This window comes from Equus przewalskii, chromosome 30 (assembly GCF_037783145.1).
Source record: "Equus przewalskii isolate Varuska chromosome 30, EquPr2, whole genome shotgun sequence".
Taxonomy (NCBI): Eukaryota; Metazoa; Chordata; class Mammalia; order Perissodactyla; family Equidae; genus Equus; species Equus przewalskii.
Genome location: NC_091860.1, coordinates 17,483,244 through 17,503,209, shown reverse-complemented (window position 1 = coordinate 17,503,209; position 19,966 = coordinate 17,483,244). Strand labels below are relative to the sequence as shown.

Here is a 19,966-nt window from a genome sequence, read left to right as displayed (position 1 = left end):
AAGCACAAAATATTGAAGACAACGTGCTCCTATATCTTAATGTCACCAAAATAAATTTTAGGTTCCCCCAAATAATCATTTGTCATTACTATCTTTAAAGGAAACAAGAGAATCAGCAGCATCACTATATCAACTAAAAGGTGGAAACTGTGTAACGAATGATGAAGGTAACTCACTTGTTAGCTTGTTGTGGCTGAGGACCAGTTGTGTGATGTGAGACAGGGAGACTGCAAAAGAAGAAAAAAAGAAAAATCACACAGTCAGTAAATGTACCCAAATCACACCTACACTCCTACAAGACAAAGTGCTAAATTCTTTTCGCAGGTGGAAGTGCTACCACTCCCCAAAATAGAAGCAAGGATTCATAGAACACTGTCTGTTAAATGTTAAACCAAATAAGAAAAGTCATGCAATTAACAGTGCAATTAGCAAAGCAATTTAGAGCTAATGAGATTAATGTCACAGATCAAACATCAAAGGGCCAGCTAGCTCTGCTCAGAGACCTGGTCTGCTGGCCCAGCCTTAGTGACCCATGTCAATAACACGCGCCGGTCAGAAGAACCAGCCAAGAGTGTGGAGGGACACAAAGCCCTGACCTGTGCAAAAACCCATCCCATCAAAACAGAAAGAGCACATGACAGAAGGCTGGCAGCACACGACCGCATCTACGTCCACTGTCGACCCAGAAATTCTTCTACACACTATCACATGATCAGAATTTTAAAAACCCAATTTTCCTCTAAAAATATTTTGGTTGACATTTCAAAGCACGTGCAGATTGCTTGCCAGTTTCAAACATTAGCATGAAGGTTTAATCTGCTGAACAAGATGAGCTTTGCTTAAAAGATGGTTTTTCCAACTCTAAAGGAGGAAAATAGTCACAGGTACACACGTACACACACACACACACACACAGAAAAACCCCTGAGAAAAAAGTGACCTGCCTTGCGTTTTGGATTCTAAAACTTCACTGTATGATCAGTATGATATATATACACACAACAATATATGTTTTATGTATATAATTATAATTTATATGTTAGTTAAGAAACAGATTCAGACATTTTTCCAATATTCTTTCTATGAGAATATTACATTAATGTAATAGAGCTTTTTCCTGAAGGGGATAAGATGATAAAAAGTTTCTCAAGAAGGGTCTCAGTGTTGGACCCCAGCATGCTTAGAAGAAAATGAGACTGTATCAATCTTGACCACAACTTTTGAGTATTTTTCTTTTTATTAATCATCACAAAGTTATAGAAAAGCTCAAAATACAGTATAAAGACCTGTTCTCCCGCCCTGAACCATTTTAGATTAAGCTGCTGGTCTCATGCCCCATAAACTTAGGATATTCCTACCAAAAATTATGGCATTCTCTTACATAGCCACAATTCAGCCATCACAACCAAAAACTTAACACAATACCTCACTACCATCGAATCCTCAGCCCTCATCCAAGTTTTGCCAAACGCTCCTACTATTTCTTTAAAAAAAGGATCCAGTTCAGAATCCACATTGCATGTAGCTACCAGGTCTCTCTAAGTCACCTCCAGTCTAAGTTTCTCTTTCTTTGACTTTCGTGACCTTGGCAATGATGAAACTTGCAGACCAGATTATTTTGTTTACGTCTTCCTTGTGGATTTGGCATTTGTTTATTCTTGACTAGCTTTAGGTTGAGCATCTTGGGCAGGAATATCAAAGAAATGCTGTTCTTCTCACTGCATCCTATGAGGTGGCACACGATTTCCATTTGGCCTGTCACTCATCATCTTCCCTTGACCACTTCTGTGTGCCCGGCTTCTCCACTGTCAATTTATTCTTTATCTCTTTAATTAGTATTTGGTGGGGGGGATAGTGGGGATGAGGAGGGAGAACACTTTGAAACTATATAAACATCCTGCTTCTCACCGCACCTTCAATTTATTCGTGTGTTTTGTGGTCCTCAACCAGGGCAATTTTGACCCTCATGGGACATTTGGCAACGTCCAGAGACATTTTTGGTTATAACAACTGTGAGCACTGGAAAATCTAAACTTTCCTATGTGGCTTGCATTATACTTCTTTTGGACAGGACTGGTCTAAAGTAGTGACATCCCGTAGGAGGGACCAGGGATGCTGCTAACCACCCCACAATGCACAAGGCAGCCCACCCACAACATCCCGTCTGAAAGGGCAATCGTGTTGCTGCTGAGAAACCAAGATGTATTTATTTATACTTGCGTAGCTTTGTGGATTCCTATTTTAGTCAATGGGTTATAAACAATCATTATTATTTATGTTGATGTTCACACTGCCCCTGATTTGGCTGGGGGAGCCCATCGAAGCTGGCTACTAAGTCCTTTTGACACATCCCCATGGTTTTTTGAGCAATTCCTTACTTTCTGGCACAAGATATTCGAGTTCGTCCTGTACTTCTGCCACTGCCCTGGAATCAGCCATTTCTCCAATGACTTCTGATTCCCTTTTGCAGAAAATGGTATTTATAAGCTAAAATCTGGGCACTAGATATCTCGGGGTCAGTATCCTCAGTCCCTCTCAGTGGCCAGAGCTAGAGAATAAACACACACACATCCCTATATTGATTTCACTCTGTACATTACTGAAAACCATGAGTCCACACCAACATATCCAATTCCAATACACTGCCACACGGTTCATGCCTGTTTCCTGCCTTTCCATATCTGTAACTCCCTTCTCTAACAGCAAGAACTCTGGCTTCCTTTATCTTCAACCTACTTACTTACGTAATCAATACTTCTATATATAACTGCATAAAACACAGCTCTCTTACAGCTAGACTGGGACAGCTCCATGCACAGCTTCAGGGACCCCCGGAAGCCTGGTACTGATTCTCGGTCAAGATGAGCACGAGCACCCTAGCCAGAGACGTGTAATACTCAGTTTAAAGCTGAGAACGACCTGGAGCACCCACGGCCAGCTTGTTCACATTTGGAGATGTGTAGATTGACGGCTTACATCTGACTACAGGGTGTATGACCAGTCAGGCATAAAACACACTGCTGAGCATTTCTGTCCAGCCTCTCCGGAACCCCAGATTCCTCACATGTGTCTTGATGGCTCATCTCTGGAAACGAAGTATGTCCTGAGCAATGAAGAAATGACACCTGGGGGTCACCAGTGAGCCTCTCGGGCCCCTGATACTGGCTGTGCTTTCTTGCTCTTCCTAAACCATGCCCTGTGCCTATTAAATCCTAACACGAGGAGGCTCTGTGGAATCTTCTGAGTCCTTCCATCAGGGTGAACTGATGCAGTATGGTGAACGATGCAGGAACCAACCTCCCCACACGCCCTCCTCCTACCTGGACACCCGCCCTCTCGGCTCAGACTCACCCTCCCCTCCTCGCCTGCGCCCTCCACAGCGACGCCCTCCTCACCCTCGGACCTCCCAAGACAGGCTCCCCCACCCCGCACAGATGCCCAACTCACCCCACTCAGGTTCCCACACCCTACTCTAGGCCACTACGCAACCCCCAAACCCTGAGCACCTCTTTCTGTCCCACTTGCTGGCTTTGGACTGAACTACTGGGGAAGGGGGAATGAGAAAGACAAATGGAAAGAGAGCACTTTTGTGGTTTTTAAAACAACCACAAAGGCAGCGTCTCACAGGATGTTTAAGATTTTAGATATTACAGAACATCTCAGACTTTTTATTTCTAAGAGTTAAGATTTCTTGTCCACCAAATAAAGCATTCCTCTACCTCTCAGGTGTACAGTCTGATATAGGGAAAAAACACCCTCAAAGAGTTGCCCTCGTACCAAAGCAAATGAAACAGATTCATAGCTGTATGAATTAAGAGTAAGGTCAGCTTCATGTGAGAGCAAACCACAAATAACAACAGTTACACAAAACAGGAGTTTCTCTCTCACTTACACACAGGCAGTCCAAAGGTTCCTGATATCTTGTTGCCCAACCATCCACACTGCATGGATCCTACCTCATGGTCCAAGATGGCTGCCTGAGCTTAGTCACCATGCCTGCATTCCCCTCAGGAAGATGCAAAGGAAAAAGAAGTCTTCCTCCTTTAGAATGCTTCTAAGAAGTGGCACGTGGCACTTCCACTTGCAAGCAATTAATCAAAACTTTGTAGCACAGAGACGTCTAGCTGCAAGGGAGGCAGGGAAATGCAGTTTGTGTTCCAGGTGACCATGTGCCAGCTAGAAATTCAGGTTTTATTACGGAGAAAGATGACGCAAACACAAACTGGCAGACTACGAGTAGCCTCTCACACTAGCAGACCAGTCCATCTGTCACAGAAGGTCATTCTGATTACAGAAGAAAACTGACAATCCTATCGCCCCCTGCCTTAATTTTTCCTAAAATATCACAGCTAATTAGAAAAACAAAAACTTTTGCTCTTCTCCCATCTAACGTTCACAATGAAAGATTTAATCAGAGAAAGCTAGTTCTTTTCAATCACTTCACGTTGTGCCCTTTCAACAAGCATTTAGAAGGAGAGAAAGTGACGAAGTTTGAAAGTTTTTTTTTTTTTAATAGAGAAGAGAAATTCAGAATTGCTGCTTCACCCGTTCACAGCACTAGAATGTATTTTCCTTTCTCACTATTGTTACAGGGCTGCATGCTAACAATAGGTAAGAGGAGAAAAATTAGAGTAAAAAAGAAAAAGTTCATAGAAGATCTTTGAAGGAATATTTAGGGCAATAAAGGACTGAAGGCCGGGTCTCCGGGGAGGGCAATTAGGCTGGGCAGGATCAAAATCACAGAATGAATCAAAGCCTGGTACAGGCAAAGACCAAGGAGTGACAGATGCATTTATCCGACCCGCCACTCCCTTCCACTCGGCAATGGTGAGTTCATTGTGAGTCTTGTATGGAAACTGTGCTGCTAAGAAAGGGGAGAAAAGGTCTACCAAAATAGAATGGATTATTTAAAAATACAAAAGCCCCCCTAGTCAAACATGTTGGGAAAATTGAGCAGGCTGTCCCCCTCCTGACCTGCCCTGCGGCCTTAATCACACGCTGGGAGAGCCTCCACCGTGTGAATAACATGCTCTGATGGTCCAGCCCACCATAATTGTCGAGAATGAGCAGTGCCACAACCGTGAGAGCACACTTATATTAAAATTCCTACAGCAATATTAAACTATGCTTTACCCAGGCATTTTCAAAGCAGAATCTATTTCAAAAGTCAGTTAAACAGCTAAGAAGTGTGTTGACACACACGGTCAAATGTTATGGTGCCTTGGCTATTATTTGGCCTCTAGCCTTTAGAATGATATTTGGTTGAACACTGTATCAGGCCAACAGGAACAGTGGGAAAACAAAATCATTGGGAGGGAGGTGTTTTGTAGGGGAGGGTGGAGACGGGGTGAGGCTGCTGGCAGTGGACCTATGATTTATGATCGTTTGTTCTCTAGCCAAGAAGGGAATGATAGGAAAACGCTCAAAAAGGAACTGGTTGGTTCAATAATTTCACAAGAAAGACAATCAAGAACTCATGGGGGCACTCACTGACTGGACACTCACTGAGCATGCTCAGAGTGCCAATAGTTTCTACCTTGGAGATTCCCTTAGAAGTAATGTCGACTATACATCCTGGCTAGCCTGGGACAGTCCTGGATGATGCCTAGTTTGGATGACAAACTACAGAGTCACTCAATTTAGAGAGCAAAGAACATGTACCCAAATCCCAAAATGTAAGACATAAAAGGATCATGGATACAAGAGAAGTCTATTGGAAGGGATAATGGCAGTTCAGAAGGAGATGTTAGTTCCTGGAAGATGACACATCCAAAAATTCTTTAGGGCAGAGGACACAACGCACTGAAGCAGGACGTGAAGGACATATGGAAGCTGGAGAGTATGGAAGCAATTCCAGACTTCTTTGAGCAAATAGATGGAAAATAGGGAAGATACAGGACTGGAGGGGGCAGGTAGTGTTTTAATGGAACAAATTCAGAAAAATCAAAGGACTAACTAAACACTACAAGAAAAAGAATCACCATTTCTAGATAATACATGGGAGCAATTATTATTATTTTTAAAAGGTTCAGTTTCCCCCTTCTTCTTCAGCATAAAGTAGGCAGCACGAGAGAAGAAAAATCAGCATGATGAAATTCTCAGTACCAGCAGATGACATTATAGACTTGTTTCCAAAATAAGCCAACATATCACAATGATGTAGCACACTGGAAACTGTCTCTACAGTCTCCATTTTGGCAAATTAGAAAGTAAATTATTCCTTTGGTAGCACTTCCAAGAAGGTAAAAAGTTTCAGCTTCACAGCGTGACATTTATATCCAGAGACGAACACACAGCCAGGAGGAGACAAGGGGAATCATATGGGACTTGAAAGTTTCTGCAATCTTGTCACAGGTCGGAATGGGCCACCCTTGGGTTCCAAATGAAAGGTCTGTAATGCTCGTCACAAAAACTGGACTGGGACCACCAGTTCATTTTACAGACTGTGTTCCGAATGGAAGCAACCAGAAAAATGTTGCTATCATGAGAAGGCACGTGGTTTACCCCTTTATGACAGTTCCTGTATCAAGTATCGCCATGTTCAAAGACCCATCATATGTCCTGGGATATTCAAAGAGGGCCACCTTGTTTGACAACCCCAGGGGGCACCATTCAAATTCTGTGCCACTCTACAGATTACACTGCAAACAGCATCCTCTGTTAACTGAATTCCTCTCAAAGTTGTAGACCAAAAAAGAAGAATTAATTTGAACTTAAAATACAGGATGGTCCAAATGGTTTTTCCATTTTGGCTCCCCACTAAGCTAGAAACAGCAACAGCCCTAAATAACCCTGATTCAGAGACTCCACAGGGATGTGGGAGCCGGCCAGATGTCAGCACCAGGAAGCCAGGCTGACCCATTTGGGTTTTGTGTCTCCAGGATGCATGATTAAAATGCCTGCCCATGTCGCATGGCTGGAGTTATTTCACCCCTGGTAGCAGGCTACAGATTCAGATCTTCTTAAATATGCGGCTTTGGACAATATATTAAAGCAGAGACAGACAATAAAATGTTTGATACCAAAATATAATACAAATATCATATTCATCAACACACCCAGAATCATAAACAGACTTCTTTTGAATTTTGTTCATAATTTAAAACTTCAAAGAAAAATCACCATGGTATGAAAGCTTTCCTTTATTTCACAATTAATTATTGTGGAGAACTGGAAGTTCATTAGTAGCAAGTTTTCAAAATTGGCTACTTGACTGAATTCTCCTATTTGCAGATAAAGGATCCATCAACTGTACTTAACTGCTCTTTCATTCAACAGAAAGCAATTTATCATACGTGACTGCTGGGAGCCGTGGCTACATCATTTGATCGGCTGTTTGACAGGGTCCAGCCGATTAACGCCGAGGGGTGCAGGGTCGCCCCTTGGTGAAGAATAACTAGCCAGCCCCTCACATAGTTCTGAAACCTGTGCTGCTTCTAATTGCCTATTCCTTTTCCTTTCTTAACCTCCAGTTTTCAATCCTTTGGGTGGCTGCTTGGAAGGCACTACCTCCTGGGAAAATTAGATATAGTAAGAGAATGTGACCACCTGCAGGTAACTTTTAAGATATTTTTCAGTTAATTATTGGAGGAGCACACAGTCCCATTTGAGACAAGCAGAAAGGAATCCTGCCCAGATAAGATGTCGAATTAGGTTTATGGCCTCCATCTGGTTAATGTTTCCTTCTCCCTCCAGTTCTTTGTCTAAAAATATATGCATCGTCCTTCTAAGTTTGCTGGTTAATTGGATGATCAAGAAGTATCTATATATTATTCTTGACCTTCTGCTTTCTGTTAAAATGTTATAGAGGTTTTCTCCTAAAAGCAATAAATAATAAATAATTGATGAGTAGAAGGGCCGAGGGGTGCAGGGATGCCCCTCGGTGAAGAATGGCTGGCCGACACCCCTGATATTTTCTGAATTATATGCATGCTTTCTAGCAAGGTTATGTCTATACTTATTTCTCTTTTTCATTCTTGAAGATATATAGTTTAGCTTAGCTTTTCAGCCCTTTACTTTACTAACAAAGTGATACTTTCTCCGGCAGTGTACTTAAGGGACTGTTAGCTCTACAATCTAAAAGACAAAGGAATGCTTCCACCCCCTAAAGGGTGCGAAAAAGTAAAGATGTTTAACTGCCCGCTGAGAATGCAGATAGCCCTGGGGATAAGACACCCTGGAGTCGCCTTTTGTTCCCATTAACCATCTACACTAATGGCATAAATGATTGAGGGAGGCAGGGATGGCTCCACCAGGATGTAACCAGACGGACTGCTGTCCTGTCCGGAGGCCTGGACCTTCTCTCTTTGATTTAACTTTACCATGAATTACAACAGACGCCTAGGTACCTATCTCCTTTAGCTTAGAGACAACAAACACTAGTTAATTGCTGAGAAGACTACCATTAACCTTATGCTCTATAGAATAGAATGCTAATAAATATTCTTGTGCTCGTTTTTTACTTCCTTATTTCTCTGAGAATATATGTAGAACTATTTCTGTACTAATCCTGAAAAATATATAAACGACACTGGTGCACAGTAAAGTCAGACTTGCTAACACCAACCCAAGTCTCACGTCCCCCTTATTTTCCCCTCTTTGCGCCGATGCCGTCCATCCCTCAGGAACCTGGACTCCGCCGGGGCAGGACCCCGGCACGTGACCACTGGAAAAAAGTGATAACTCTTTCTATACGTAAAAAAGGGCAGAGAATTCATGTGGGTTGAGAACCCCCAATGAGCTGCTCACTGACTAGGGGCTTTGCATCCACCAGGACATTAGGTCAAAAGATCCTAGACACAGGGTACTGTGTTACTAAAAACGTGGAGCCCACATCGTTCCTGTCTGAACACCTCCCTTTAAAGTCTCTCCTTCCAAAAAAAGACAAAGAAAAATTCTATTTCTGAAGATGTCTGGAAGAATTAAAGAGAAAAATATAGTAAGCCACCTACAGTATGCAGTCATTAACCGCTCTAGATTTGTAAGTAGGATGGCATTAACAAATGCTCAGTGAATTAGGACTGTTTTGCAAGGCACTGTACTTTGTTGGTGATGCGGTAGATGAGTGAGACACAGTTACTGCCCCCAAGGAGCTTACTCTGTAATAACAAGGGGATGCAATTAATAAGGAAAAGGTGGCCCAGAGAGGTAAGGTGATTTTTCTAAGGTTCCACAGACCACCAGCATGAGAACCGAGAGTCCAACCAAGGTTCCCGGATTCCAGATCTGGAGCTTCTTTCCAAATTGGGAAAATAATATTCATATCTGGAACGGAGAGCTCTTTTCAAGATGCTGGAAATTCCTATCATAACAAAAAGAGTATAAACCTGAACGCAAAAATTCCTTTCTCTCTTGAATAAAATATGACAGTTATGTAAAGTGACTCAAAGCAAAGAAAAGGGAGTTTCAAGCAGTGTGAGACCCAGACTGTAATCCCACGAGATCCTGAAAAATATCACGGGATTTTTCTGGAGCACAAATTCCTCATCTTGAAAATGAAAGGCTGAATTAAATTATCTGATGCTACAAAACAAAGAAAATAGAAAAGATAAGAAAGAACTAGTATTTATGGAATGCCTACTACATCAATATGCTCTGCTGGGCACTGTATAGACATCCCCTAGAATCAAAAATGATAAAACACAATAAAGTAATAACAATAGCTGATGTTACTAAATCCTTAAAACGTGGCTGGCACAGATCCAAGAACTGTATCCCCTCAACCATTCCTCACAATAACCCTACATGGTAGTACTGTGATTAACCACCTCCCTCCCAGTTTTAGCTGAGAAAAATGAAGCACAGAGAGGTTAAGTAACCTGCTCATGGCTGCAGAGCTGGTAAGCAGAGAGAACCCTTTCAAAGCTGTTTCCAAATAAGAAGCTGATTAATTCTGAGCCTATTTTTTTACTGGCCCCCAAAACAAAGAAAATATCCACAAATGGCCAATTGTATGCCATTTTAAGATGTTCAAAAGAAAAAAAGAAGTCTGAGGTCATAGGTTCATTTTTTTCCACAAAATGAAGACATGGGTAGTACCAAATGTGCATGCTTTCCATTTCAGACAACATGGGGTATTTCTCAACTTCTATGGATCCCTGGCGATAAACAAGGCAGCCAGGTGAGGCAGAGGCACTCTCTTTTCTTCCCAGGGTCCAATGGTAGACATTTCCGACTCCTCACTTCTCTCGAGCAGTGGTTCTCTGCCTCCACCTCAACCTTCCTCCACACTTCTTATCCTCAACCCAAGAGCCCCACATGTCCCGGCAAAGGCAAGTCCCTCTTGAGAAGCAGGAAGAACTGGAATCCTAGACCAGCTGCCTACACAGAGCCAGGTGGCTCTCAGAGTTCAGAGTCATAAATCCTTCAAGAGTCACTAAATATTTGAGGACCAGTGTACCACCTGCTCTCACCTACACCAAAGATAAGATTTGGTCTGATGGGCAGCTCATTGGCATTTTTCCATGGGCTTTCAGCTTCTCTCCCCACATCATCCCTTATCCTGACTTCCAAGTGCTGCCTCCTCCAGTCCCGGATAACTAGTCTCCTGCACTGACACTCGTCATCAGCTGCCCTCTAGGTCAAACTTGGGCATGTTTTTTCTGACCACCTACAAGGTCTCCCTAGATCTCCCCAGCATGATGTCTGTTCCCATCATCCTGCTCCAGCCTCTTCCATCTGCCTCTCTCCTCTCAAGACATAGATCCAGCAAACACAGGTGCCCCAGACAGCATCCACAGATCCTTGCCTCCACTCCTCAGCCCAAAGGCCATTAGGCTCTTTACCCGCAAACCTCCTGCCCCACCAGAGCTCCCACCACGAGATCTTCAAAACAGCCTGTGCCAGCTGACAGGGATCCCGGCAGGCTCAGAATACACAGCTCCTGCCCCCCAACCAGTGGCAGCAGGTGAAATCTGCGACCAGACTCTCTCACTATGTGAAGGCACAAATCCACCCCATCACACAGTATGAAGAGGTATATTAATACTCCAGACCAAACAGAAAAAGACAAAACACCCAGAAATCCATCCCGAAGGCACACAAATCTATAATCTAAATGACAGGGAACTCAAAACAGCCATCACAAAAAAGCTCAATGAGTTACAGAAGAACTCAGAAAGACAGTCCAATGAAATCAGTAACAAAATTAATGAACAGAGGGTAGTCTTCACAAAAGAGAGTGAAACTATAAAGAAAAACCAATCAGAAATGCTGGAGATGAAAAACACAATGAACGAGATAAAGGAAAATCTGGAGTCCTTAAAAAACAGAGCTGATATTTTGGAGGACAGAATTAGCAATTTAGAAGATAGGAATATAGAAATGCTTCAGATGGAAGAGAGAGAACTAAGACTAAAAAAAAAAAAGGAAGATATACTTCAAGAAATATCTGACTCAGTTGGGAAATGCAACATAAGGATTACAGGTACTCAAGAAAGGGAAGAAAAGAATGGAGCAGAAAGCTTGTTCAAAGAAATAATAGCTGAGAACTGTGCAAACCTGTTAAAGGAGCTGGAATTACAAGTAAAATAAGCTAACAAATCTCCTAAATATATCAATGTAAAAAGACCTACTGCAAGGCATATAGCAGCAAAACTGGCAAAAGTAAAGGAGAAACAAAAAATATTAAGAGCAGCAAGGCAGAAGAAAATAACCTACAAAGAAGGTTATTCTTTGTAGGTTATATTCTTTGTATCAGGCTTTCACCATATTTCTCAGCAGAAACCTTACAGGCTAGGAGAGAGTAGAACAGTATATTCAAAATTCAGAAAGACAAAAACTTTCAGCCAGGAATACTCTATCCAGTAAAAATATCCTTCACATATGATGGAGAAATAAAAATTTTTCCAGATAAACAAAAGCTGAGGGAGTTCATCTCTACACGACCCCCTGCCGCCCAACACACACACATGAAAAGGAATGATCAAGAAGGCCCGTATACCTGGGAAAAAAAAAAAAAAGAAAGGGTTTACAAAGCCTCAAGCAAGGAGATAAATAGGCAGACAAAATCAGAAAATTGCAACTTTCTATCAGAACAGATTAGCAAACAATTATAACATAAAAGGAAGGAAAACATAAAGAATGAATATAATCATTTCACTTTGACCACAAACTCACAAGACAAAACAGAATAATTTGTGACAGCAATAGCTTACAAGGGAAAGAGGACAGGGATGGAAGCTGCTTAGACTAAGGAAATAAGAGGCTATCAGAGAACGGACTATCTCATCTACGAGATCTTTCATACAAATCTCACAGTAACCACTAAACAAAAAACCAGAACAGAGACAGTAAGGATAAATAAAGAGAAAACTAAGAAAACCATCATAGACAGCCACCAAACTGAACTGGCAGTCCAAATACATGGGACAAAAAATCAAAGGAAACACAGAACAACCAGAAAATAAGTGATAAAATGGAAGCATTAAGCCATCATATATCAATAATCACTCTAAATGCAAATAGATTGAATTCCCCAATCAAAAGACACAGAGTGGCTGCATGGATTAAAAAACAAGACCCAACAATATGCTGCCTCCAGGAAACAGATCTCAGCTCCAACGACAAACACAGGCTTAGAGTGAAGAGATAGAAGATGATACTCCAAGCTAAGGGCAAACAAAAGAAAGCAGGTACTGCCATACTTACATCAGACACAGTAGACTTCAAGATAAAATCAACAAGGAGAGACAAAGAGGGGCAGTATATAATGATAAAAGGGACAGTCCACCAAGAAGACATAACACTTATAAATATATATGCACCTAAGACAGGAGCACCAAAGTACATAAAGCAATTATTAATTGACCTAAAAGGAGATATTAACAGCAACACAATAATAGTAGGGGACCTTAATACCCCACTTTCATCAACAGATAGCTCAACCAGACAGAAAGTCAACAAGGAAATAGTGGGACTAAATTAAAAACTACACGAGATGGACTCAGTAGATATATACAGAACACTCCATCCAAAATCAGCAGAATACACATTCTTCTCAAGTGCACACGGAACATTCTCAAAGACAGACCATATGTTGGGAAACAAGGAAAGCCTCAACAAATTTAAGAAGATTGAAATCATATCAAGCATCTTTTACAACCTATGAAACTAGAAATCAACTACAAGAAAAAAGCTGGGAAAGTGACAAACACACGGAGACTAAACAATATGCTATTGAGCAACCAATGGGTCACTGAAGAAATTAAAGGAGAAATCAAAAAATATCTGGAGACAAATGAAAGTGAAAATACACCATACCAACTTATATTGGATGAAGCAAAAGCCATGCTGAGGGAAATTATAGCAATTCACGCTCACTGTAACGAGCAGGAAAATCTCAAATAAGCAACTTTAAAGGACACCTAACAGAACTAGAAAAAGAAGAACAAACAAAGCCCAAGGTCAGCAGAAGCAGGGAAATAATAAACATCACAGCAGAAATAAATGAATTGAAAGCAAAAAACAGTAGGAAGGATCCATGAAACCAAGGGCTGGTTCTCTGAGAAGACAAAAAAATTGACAAACTCTTTGCCACACTCACTAAGAAAAAAAGAGAGGAGGCTCAAATAAATAAAATTAGAAATGAAAGAGGAGACTTACAACGGATACCACAGAAATACAAAGGATGATAAGAGAATACTACGAAAAACCTATGCCAACAAATTGGACAACCTAGAAGAAATGGATAAATTCTTAGCCTCATACAACCTCCCAAAACCAAATCAAGAAGAAATGGAGAATCTGAATAGATCAATCACAAGCAAAGAGATTGACACAGTAATCAAAAACCTCCCAAAAAATAAAAGCCCAGGACCAGATGGTTTCTGTGGAGAATTCTAGCAAACACTCAAAGAAGATTTAGTACCCATCCTTCTCAAACTATTCCAAAACACTGAAGAAGACAGAATACTTGCTAACACATTTTACAAGGCCAACATCACCCTAATCCCAAAGCCAGACAAGCACAACACAAAGAAGGGAAATTACAGGCAAATATCACTGATGAATATAGATACAAAAACCCTCAACAAAATATTAGCAAACCGAATACAGCAATACATCAAAAAGATCATACACCACAATCAAGTGGGATTTATACCAGGGACACAGGGATGGTTCAACATCCACAAATCAATCAATGTGATACACGACATTACAAAATGAGGAATGAAAACCACATGACCATCTCAACAGATGTTGAGAAAGCATTTGACAAGATCCAACAGCCATTTACAATAAAACTTGGGCCAGCCCCATGGCCAAGTGGTTAAGTTCATATGCTCTGCTTCAGCAGCCCTAGGTTCACCAGTTCAGATCCTGGGTGCAGACCTACACACCACTCACCAAGCCATGCTGTGGCAGCATCCCACATAGAAGAACTAGAATGACTTACAACTAAGATACACAACTATGTACTGGGGCTTTGGTGAGCAAAAGAAAAAAGAGGAAGATGGGCAACAGATGTTAGCATTCCCCTGAGAACAGGAACAAGAGAGCAGTGCCCACTCTCACCATTTCTATTCAACATAGTACTGGAAGTTTTTGCCAGAGTAATTACACAAGAAAAAGAAAGAAAAGGTACCCAAATTGGCAAGGAAGAAGCAAACGCTCACTGTTTGCAGACGACATGATTTTACATACAGAAAACCCTAAAAATCCATTGGAAAACTGTTAGAAATAATCAACATTTACAAATCAACTTACACAAATCAGTTGCATTTCTATAGTCTAATAAGGAACTAACAGAAAGAGAACTCAAGAATACAATCTCATTTGCAATCACAACAAAAAGAATAAAATATTGAGGAATAGATCTAACCAAGGAGGTGAAAGACTTATACCTGAAAACTGTATGACATTACTGAAAGAAATCGATGATGACATAAAGAAATGGAAAGACATTCCACGCTCATGGAATGGAAGAATAAATAGAGTTAAAATGTCCATACTACCTAAAGCAATCTACAGATTCAACGCTATCCCATTCTGAATCCCCATGACATTCTTCACAGAAATAGAACAAAGAATCCTAAAATCCATATGGGGCAACAAAAGAACTTGAATAGCTAAAGCAATTCTGAGAAAAAAGAACAAAGCTGGAGGCAGCACAATCCCTGACTCCAAACTATACCAAAGCTACAGTAATCAAAACAGCACGGTACTGGCACAAAAACAGACACAGAGATCAATGGAACAGAACTGAAAGCCCAGAAATAAAACCGCACATCTACAGACAGCTAATCTTTGACAAAGAAGTCAAGAACATACAATAGAGAAAGGAAAGTCTCTTCAACAAATGGTGTTGGGAAAACTTGACAGCCACATGCAAAAGAATGAAAGTAGACCATTATCTTTCATCATACACAAAAATTAACTCAAAATGGATTAAAGACTTGAACGTAAGACATGAAACCATAAAACTCCTAGAAGAAAATATAGGAAGTACGCTCTTGGACATCAGTCTTAGAAGGATCTTTTCAAATACCATGTCTACTTGGACAAGAGAAACAAATGGGACTTCATCAGACTAAAGAGCTCCCGTAAGGCAAAGGAAACCATGAACAAAATGAAAAGACAATCCACCAATTGGGAGAAAATATTTGCAAATCATATATCCAACAATGGGTGAATCTCTAAAATATATAAAGAACTCAACAACAAAAAACAAACAACCCGATAAAAAAAAGAGCAGAGGATATGAACAGACATTTTCCAAGGAAGATGTACAGATGGTCAGTAGTCACACGAAAAGTGTTCAACATCACTAATCATCAGGGAAATACAAATCAAAACTACAATGAGATATGACCTCACACCTGTCAGAATGGCTATAATCACCAAGACAAAAAAACAACAAATGTTGGAGATGGTGTGGAGAAAAGGGAACCCTCATCCACTGCTGGTGGGAATGCAAACTGGTGCAGCAACTATGGAAAACAATACGGAGATTTCTCAAAAAACTAACAATAGAAATACCATATGATCCAGCTATCCCACTACTGGGTATTTATCCAAAGAACTTGAAATCAACAATTCAAAGAGACTGACGCACCCCTCTGTTCACTGCAGCATTATTCACAATAGCCAAGATGTGGAAGCAACCCAAGTGCCCATCAACTGATAATGGATAAAGAAGATGTGGTGTATATACACAGTGGAATACTACTCAGCCATAAAAAAGACAAAGTCGTCTCATTTGCAACAACATGGATGGAAATTGAAGGTATTAGGCTAAGCAAAATAAGCCAGAGAGAGCAAGACAAATACATGATTTCACTCATATGTGGAAGATAAACAAACACATGGACAAAGAGAACAGATTAGTGGTTACCAGGGGAAAGGAGGTTGGGGGGTGGGCATAAGGGGTAAAGGGGCACATACATATGGTGACTAACAAATAAGAACGTACAGCTGAAATTTCACAATGTTATAAACAATTATGAACTCAATAAAATAAAACAAAAAACAGCCTTGTCTCAGCTTCACAAGTGCAAAATTTCCTAATGACTAATTTCATGACAATCATTTTTTGAGTACTTACTCCACACCAGATACAACATGGACATCATCCTTTATTTGAGGAGCAGCGTATTTTCCCATTTTACCAATGAGGAAACTGACACCCAGAGACGCCAGCTGATCTTTCCAAGGACTTATTAATAAACACCAAAGTTGGGATAATTAGTAAAGACTGTGACTCCCAAGTCTGTGCTTTGAGCCATAACATTATCCTGGCTCCTGACATCAACCCTTCAACCACTGAGGCATCAAAAAAAACACCCAAACAGGAAGCATTGTGACAATGTCTCTCTCCTTCTGTGGAAGGTCTAAGACTCTAAGTGGAAAAGAAAAGATGGCAGACAGGGAGAGGACAGAAGGTTTCACCCGATTTCCCCTCATCCACTGAAGAGGGTGGAGCAGGTGCTGGGCCCCTGGCTAACATGACCTTGTCCAGCCTCCCCTCCAGAGACAAGGAACAGATTGTCCCCTGGAGCCCCCAGAGCAAGTAGCCTTACCAACACCTTCATCTTGGACTTCTGGCTTCCAGAACCATGAGAGAACAAATTCCCATTGTCTTAAGCCACGCAGGTTGTGGTCATTTGTTACAATAGGCACAGAAAACGAATACACCCAGACTTAAAGAAAAAGTAAAAAAATCTTTTCAGCCTCCAGGAAAAAAGACTAAATGTTTACAGAGAAAAGAAAATTAGATTATCCTCAGACTTTTGCACAGCAATGCTTTATGCAGAAGAAAATAGAATAACAAATGTACAAGACCCCAGAAAACACATTGTGAGTCTTTACATCCAGTAAGGCTGACTTTCAAGAAAAAAGGGCACAAACTTCCATCTATCATCAATGTACAGCAACTCCGGCGGTATTACCCTCTTGACCTTTCCTGAGAAATCCACCAGAATGTAAGCTTCCATCTAAATAATGGGAGGAATCCTGACCTCAGGACTGGTGATGAACATCAAGAATACAGCTCCCTGTATGGTGGGTTCTTCCCAAGGGAACTTGAGTGGAAGGGACGCGTGCCACTCCCAGACTGAGACCCTCAGGGCAGTGGGTTTGCTCCCCCACTCCATCATTTTGGTGGGTCTCTTGTGCGTGTAGCTTCACCACTGACTTTAGTCATCACCATTTCATCGCTAATAGTGAAAACTTTCGAAAACCTCACAAGAGCCACATCTGTGTGGCAGAGCAAGACGTGGGAGGTAGACAAGCTGGGAGACCCCACAGCTCAGGCTCCCAACATGCAGGCCGGAAGACTCAGGTGCGCGTAGCAGAACAGGAAGCCCAGTGACCAACTCCTGTATCTGCTACATTAAAAGCCAAGTCTGAGTGAGTGCTGGGAAGACGGGGCAGGCACGGCTGCACATTTTAGGAATCTTGACCCCCCACATAAAAATAGAGTAGCCAGATAGCAATCAAAGATCCAAGGACACAACTTACAACTAAACTAGGAATAAAGTGTCCCCATAAACTCCCGAATACAAGTGCCTGGGGAGAACCAACAAAGGACCAACATGACATCAGCATCTGTGGTGAAAGCAGAGAGAAACAAAACGGCGCCTCACCAGCCTCAGAAGAGAGAACCCCAGAAGAGCCAAGCCAAGTTACCGGAAACCCCTAGTATCTCCGAATGTGACTGTCTTTGGGGACAGGACTTTAAAAGGTGATGGAGGTAAAATGAGGCTGCTGAGGTGGCCCTAATCCAGGCCGACTGTGTCCTGATGAGAACAGGAATGTGGACACACAGAGGAAAGACACAGCGAGGAGGCAGCCGTCTGCAAGCCAAGGAGAGGCCGCAGGGAAACCAAGCCTGCTGACACTTTGGTCTTGGAATTCCAGCCTCCAAAATGGTGAGAAACACATGTGTGTTGTTGAAGCCCCCCAGTCTGGGGTATTTTGTTTGGCAGCCCGAGCAAACTATAATGTTAATAAATAACATTATACTATCATTTGTCTCTTTGGCTTCACCGACACCTCAAATCTAAAATACTGTCTTACATTATTAAGCATCTGGTGAAATCTGGCCGAAGGGGACACTGTGAATTCTATCTTGCCCCCATCTGTCGTGGGAAACACGCCGACAGACCAGCACCCCTCCATTCAGGAGCCCCTGAGCCTCCAGCAGAAGCTTCAGACCGGCAAGGCAGTTATGAAACAGCTAATGTCAAAGATGCTTTGGATCATAACAGAGGGGAGCTTTCTTTGACGGTGAGCTTCACGGATAAATTACCATAAAGGAGGCTCTCTCTTTACCGGAAGGAGGCGCTGTGAGGAAGGCGGAAGGAAGCACCTACCGAGGCAGCAGCAGCTGAGGGGGCATGTGATGGTGAGGCTCAACACTGACCCCTGCTGGCCAGGCGCTGGATCTGCATGGAATGTTCCTCAGCCACATTGTTCTGCCATCTTTTACTTTAAAAAATAAAAAATAGACCAACCTGTGCAAACTCGCTATTCAAAGAAGTAACAGGCCTTGATGTGATGTAAAAAAATCACCTCTAGTTTCTTGCTTTGGAAAAGTGGATCTCATATATCTAGATCGGGTTTTCTTTAAACTGGGTTCACATACATTTATGAAAGAATACAGGGTCTGGTTTTCAACTATTATCCACATCAATTCTAGCACCAACTACTGCAATTAAGAGCTGGCTATCACGGCAAAGCAGTGGGTGTTATGGTGTCTAACGGTAAAAAACCGCTTCAGATCCATTAATTTTCTTAACACAGCAAATATTAATTTATCACTGGATAATTTAGAGATTCAATATGGTAGAAACTCCCAGAAAGATCCTTAGATAGTGCCCATGATAAAAAAAAATACATTCAATAAACAGCTATTGAATGACATATAGTATTTTAATTATTAGTTGAAAAACTGCCAAGTTTTTAATTCCTGCCATTCTCAACAGACACAAGCACGTTACAACTAAAATCCTGTGACATGCCCTGCTGTCCTCCCAGCTACCTCCCCACACTGCCGATGGCTCTGAACTTGCCCTGTGAGGCCACCGTTTCTCCTCCTGACCCTGTCACACTGGGCATGCCCATCCAACTTCACCCGGGAATTCTGAATCAGGAGAGGAATGAGGCACTGGGGGCCCAGAGACGATGAAACAGTGGGACACACAGGCAAAGGCTACCAGGGAAGTGCCATGCCCAAGAATTCCAACAACTAAAGAGACGTTGTTCTGCATTTTTTACACAATCATAGACAAAAAAGATTTTAAAATACTAACAATAGTGAATATTAAGACTAATGTGCGATGCTGCAGACTGAATGTCTGTGTCCCCCCCAAAATTCACACATTGAAATCTAATCCCCATGTGATGGTATGAGGAGGTGGGGTCTTTGGGGGGTGACGAGATCATGAGGGTGGAGCTGCCACTCTCCTTGTTGAGGACACAGCAAAAAGATGCTGTCTGTGAACCAGGAAGTGGGCCTTCACCAGAC

At 41.8% G+C, this 19,966-nt stretch overlaps 1 protein-coding gene across 2 annotated transcripts in view; it reads right to left on the bottom strand.

Annotated features, from left to right (window-relative positions):
* RSU1 (Ras suppressor protein 1) overlaps positions 1-19,966 on the bottom strand; it is a 177,746-nt gene that overhangs the window by 151,653 nt on the left and 6,127 nt on the right. For both annotated transcript variants that reach the window (XM_070601075.1, XM_070601076.1), the window contains exon 3: positions 177-227. In XM_070601075.1, the coding sequence (XP_070457176.1) occupies positions 177-227 (51 nt within the window). The remainder of the gene's footprint in view (positions 1-176; positions 228-19,966) is intronic.